Raw genomic sequence first — 4907 nt, forward strand, 5'->3', positions numbered from 1 at the left:
GTGTCACTTCATTTGAGTGCTGACTGTGAGCGCTTCCCATTGTTACTGTGGGCTCCAGGCTTTATGCAGGTGGGCGTCTGTTGGGCTGTGTGCAGTTGGAGTGTCCCTGGGTGACTCTGGGATAGGTACAGGGGGGAAACAAGCGGGCTGGAAGTGAGGGGCTGGGGCTTCCCAGGAAAATTAAGAGGGTTGCTAGGGGCTCTACTAGGGGCACTCTTTCCTTGGGGCCCATCACCTTCTTAGGAACCAACTATATCTACCTTCTAAATCAATAAAACTCCCTCCTGAGGCCCAGGGAGAAGAGAAGGACAGGTGAGGGCAAAGGAAAGGAGAGAGGCTCTAGATGCAGAAAAGGACTTTGAAGAAAAAGACCCCCTTCCCCATTCACTTGAATACATCCCAGACAGCACAGGCTCCACAGCCATCCCTTATAAATAAGCATGAGATGGGGAAGGGGTGGGGAGGGCTGGGGGGAATCTTTACTCTTTGCCCTGTTCCTTATTCATTTTCTTCATTTTCATCCGCCGGTTCTGAAACCAGATTTTGACTTGTCTCTCACTCAGATTGAGGAGTCTGGCCACTTCGTGCCTACGGTCTCTGGTGAGGTACATATTGAACAGAAACTCCTTCTCTAGCTCCAGCGTCTGGTATTTGGTGTAGGGACAGCGCTTCTTCCGGGAAGAGCGAGCGTGCAGCCAGTTGGCGGAGACGTTGGCTGAAAGAGAAGCAGCGATAGAATCAAAGAAAGGAAAGGGGGTGAAGGGCCCCCGTGTTCTCCTTCCAAGAGGGTGCACCCCTGGTCTCCACTCCCCATCTTACATTGGAGAAAGGGGCAATCTGGGCCTTCAGGTTCCCAGAAAGGCTTCCAGAGATGGGCCAAGAGTTGCTAAAGGCACCTCCAGGTGAGTTATTTGGTCAGGATAGAGCCAAACGTGTGCCAGGCTTCTCACCACTTCCAAAGCTTTGGCTGCCCCAGGTCCTCACTCAGTCTCTTTCTCCACTTGGGTCGGAACTGGTTAGGACTCAGGTCAGAGCCCAGCCTGGCTAAAGCCCTCTCCCCACCAGCTCTACCAGACTAACTAGTGGTGGCTGACTGAAGGGTCCTGGCTCTAGGTCTGAGAAGTGAGAGAAGGATTGGGCTGGGGGAGAGGAGAGGGGCTTCTGCTCAGTCACAGTCAAGAGACCTCCCGGCCCTCCAGTCCAGTCTGAGTGCACCCTCCTGCCTTGATCACAAGCTTGCATCTCTTGGCCACATGGCAGCAGCCCTGTGTGTCTGTGCAGATATCTCACTGCCCCCCCACACACCACAAATAGGGATTCACATTTAGAGGCGCTGCAAACACCCAGCACACTCCAATTCACACGCAACCCAACTGCAACCATTTAGCAACTCCAGCCTGTGGACAAGGGAGTGCTGGGGGCTCACAGGTAACTTATGGTTGCAATAGTCTCCTTTTCCACTCCTGCTCAGCTCGCAGCTTGGTTAAAGTAAGTTCAGGGAAATTGGGATGCAAGATTGGTCCAGTCCTAAGGGGGGGGGAGCCATGGATCATGTGGGGGTAACAGAAGTCCTTCAGAGCATAGCTAGCTCCAACTGGCTGCATGTGGTGAGAGGGAACAGAGAAAGGGAAGGGGTGACTGAGTAGCAGTGGGGGAAAACAGAGGAAACATATATACAGGCTTCTCTTCTCCTTACCTCTGAACTCAGAAAAGTTGCCAAATAAAGGAGAGCCAATTAAAAATAACAGCCACCCTCTACTAGATTCCTTCACCCCAAATGAAAAGCACTGAATATTAAAAAAAAAAAAAAACCTGGTTCATCCTACACTAAGTGCCGCGTCTTACCAATTTGCAGCTACTTCCTTAATGTGAGTGCCCGGGATGGGACCCACAGCCGCATTAAATAGGAAAGAGGAAAATAACTGTTAATTATTGATTCTAGCCAAACTGCTGCCCTGCAGTAATGGACTTTCCAAGTAGGGTTTGTGGGCTTGGGGTCGGGGGGGGGGGCTCTGTTTGGGTGTGAGCAGGGAGGGTTTGGGAAGAGCCAGTGTGTTACCCAAATGCCAACTCTTGTGATTCAGCCTGGCAGGTTGGAGGTGATGGGAGCTCACAGAGACCTCAGGGAAGTTGGGCAGTTCTCTTCCCTCCAGCAGGCAAGGGCAACCCCAAAGGGCCTGTGGGCCGCTCTGCTGATGGGAAATCCGGCAGGGCAAAAGCAAAGACTAAAATATCTGACCCTCACTCTCCAAAAAGAGTAAGGGGTGAGGACTTGTGCCCACCATCCTGCAGGTTATTGTTTGGGGGCTAAGAGCCCCGACCAATTTGCCCTTCTCAACCTTAAAAGACGAAAAATCCGCGACTCCCCTCCTGCCGCCCTTAGCGAGCAGCACATCCTGGAAATTAGTCAGACTTCGGTTCCTGGCGGGGGTGCTTTTGGAGGGGTGGGAGATGGTGAGAAACTACCTTCCGAGGATGAAGTTAGCCTCTCCGCAAGCCTCTCTCCCCCCCACCCTTCTACTCCCCAGGGTCCTTTCGGGGTATCTCTCCTTCTCCACGCAGCCGGTCGGCCGCGAAGTTCGGAAGCGATTCCCCAACTCCCTGCGAGGCGGACAGCTCTGGCTGGGGCTAGGGAGCCCCGCGGAGAGCAGCCGGAGCCGCAGAAAAGGAAGCTGCAACCCGGGCGAGGATGCCACGGAGGGCAGGAGGCGACCGGAGGGAAGGCCCCCGGGGAGGGGCCGGCGCATCCGGGGAGGGGGCTCAGTCTCCGGGTCCCGGGCTTCCAGCGCCCCTCCCGGCGCCGGCTGCGGACCCTGAGCGGCTACTGAGCGAGATCTGCTAAAAACAATCCTCCGTCAAGCTGTCGCATCGCAAATAAAATCCTAATGAGCCCCCTCCCACTACCCCTTGGCCGGCTTTTACGGTGTGCGCGTGGCGCGGGGAGCTCTGCCAGCCGTGCGGTGCCCGGGAGCCCGGTGCGCTCCCGCCCTGGCCCGCGCGAGCTCTCGGCCTCAATGGCTGCCTCCCCGGCCCCGCCAGCTCCTCTCCCAGCCGGCGGTGGTCGGCTTCTTCCCGGGCTTTCAGCCCAAGCCTCGGGGGCGTGGGGGAAGGGAGGCCGAGAGTGCGGCGAGCTGGTCCCTGCGCCTCGGGTCCCCCGTGGACTTGGAGGAGTGGGGGCGGCGCTCCTCCAGCGGCCTCAGTCTCCCTTTCTGGGGCACTCATCTGCCTCCCTCCATCTTCCCTCCGCCCCCGCTCGCTCTCCGGCCGTCGCCGCGGTTTCCCTTCACATTGTCCGCAGTTTATTGCTTCTCCCCTCCCCTCCCCTCCCCCTCGCCTGGCCTTCGGCCTGGGTATTTCCTCACTTTTTATAACTTACTTTGATCCGGCCTCTCTTTGTCCTCGCTTCCTTCGCAAATTTTATTGTCCCCGTAGCCGGGTCTTTGATTAGACAGGACGGCCTCCCTGCCCGCCGAAGTTTCCAAACTGTACTCGGGCGTGCCCTGCTTGAGCAGCTCCCCAGGCGTGCCCAGCAGCGGCTCCGCCTTCACCGCCGCCTGGCCCTGCACAGGAGCAGCTTCGCCGCGCGGCGCCGGCTCCAGCCAGGTGCGGAGGTACCTGCTCTCGGCCGGCGGGACGCCCTGGGGCTGGATGTAGGGGTGGTAGACGGACGGCAGGCTTCCGGACGCGTGCGGGCTCAGCGGCGCCCAGGAGGCGCCGAACACCGGCGCTTTGGGCTGGAAGCTGCACGAGGGGAACTCCAGGTGCTCCGCGTGGCCTGGCTGCCGGGGGCTCGCGTACTGGCCGGAAGGAAACTTGGCTGGAGGCGCGTCCTCACTCTCGTGACTTATGATCGAGTCGACATAATAGCTGCTAAGCGTCCCAGAAATGGACATTCTCAGACATTATCCGGGCGCTCGCAGGGGGAAGGGAAGCGCTCGCGCGCAGCACCCAAGCAGGGAGAGGTGGCACCCGGACCGGTGTGAGGGCTTTCGGACGCGACCCCCCCAGCCCCCCACCCTCCCACCCCCACCCCTGCTCAACTTCTCAGCCAACAAAGTACAGTGGAGCAGCCTGGCTCAGCGCTCCTTGCAAAATGATTGGTCAAAGTTTTTCCGACTGCCTGATAAAGCGTCAGCTCCGACATAAATCAATCCGGCGAGGGGGCTGCGCTCTCGCTGTCATCCGTCCGCACCGCATTCCATATCGAGGATGGATTGTTTTATGCTGATGCAATGTGCTATCACGTCAGGGCTCCGGCGGCCACGTAACCCTCAGCCCGAGCTGCCGGCCGCCCCCCCGCTTTTGCAGGAAGGGGGGCCGTTCTCACCATGGGGCGGCGGGGGCGGAGGAGAGGCGGAGGGAAAGCAGCGGGCTGCCTCAGGAGGGACGCTGGCTGTGGAGCCCTCTCCCCAGACGGGTCCCGGAGGGAGAGGGGGAGCGCAGCACAGAGGGAGGGAGCGAGCCCCAGCCTGGGGCGCAGCCGGAGAGGCCCAGGGCGTAATTAAAGCAAGAGGAGGTGGTACCGTCCCCCCACAAACACACCAACACTCCACCCCGCCGGCTCTCCTTTTCTCTTCTCTGTCCCCTGACACCAGATATTTATTAAACAACAGCGCAGCAGCAAGCCACTGGAGATGAAGTAAAAGAGATGGGGGAGAAGTTGGGATTTTATAGGATGTTGTCTGCTTTGGAGGGGACTCTGTAACTAGTTTGGGAGGTTTGTAGGCCTGGGAGTTTCTCCTGACCCTTCAGTGGCTGAGGGAGGAGAGAAGGGAATAAAAGGGCCTGCGTGTCCAAAGATCTGTCCTAAAATTTAGCTGTCCTGAAATTAGAACCCGCATGAGGTTAAAGGGATACAACAGCCCCTGGAAAGTTGAGCCTCTGAACGAAGGGGGGTGCATAGCCAT

General features: G+C 58.2%; 1 protein-coding gene across 1 annotated transcript; it reads right to left on the reverse strand.

Moving 5' to 3' along the window:
* Positions 1-479: 479 nt before the first annotated feature.
* HOXB9 (homeobox B9) lies at positions 480-3893 on the reverse strand (the record flags this gene model as incomplete). The annotated part of the gene is made up of 2 exons (XM_082679918.1): positions 480-715; positions 3377-3893. 2 exons carry the CDS (start codon positions 3891-3893, stop codon positions 480-482), a joined length of 753 nt encoding a protein of 250 aa, XP_082536044.1.
* Between the last annotated feature and the right edge of the window lie 1014 nt (positions 3894-4907).

The sequence above is a fragment of the Grampus griseus genome, assembly GCF_964374135.1.
Source record: "Grampus griseus genome assembly, chromosome: 20".
NCBI lineage: Eukaryota > Metazoa > Chordata > Mammalia > Artiodactyla > Delphinidae > Grampus > Grampus griseus.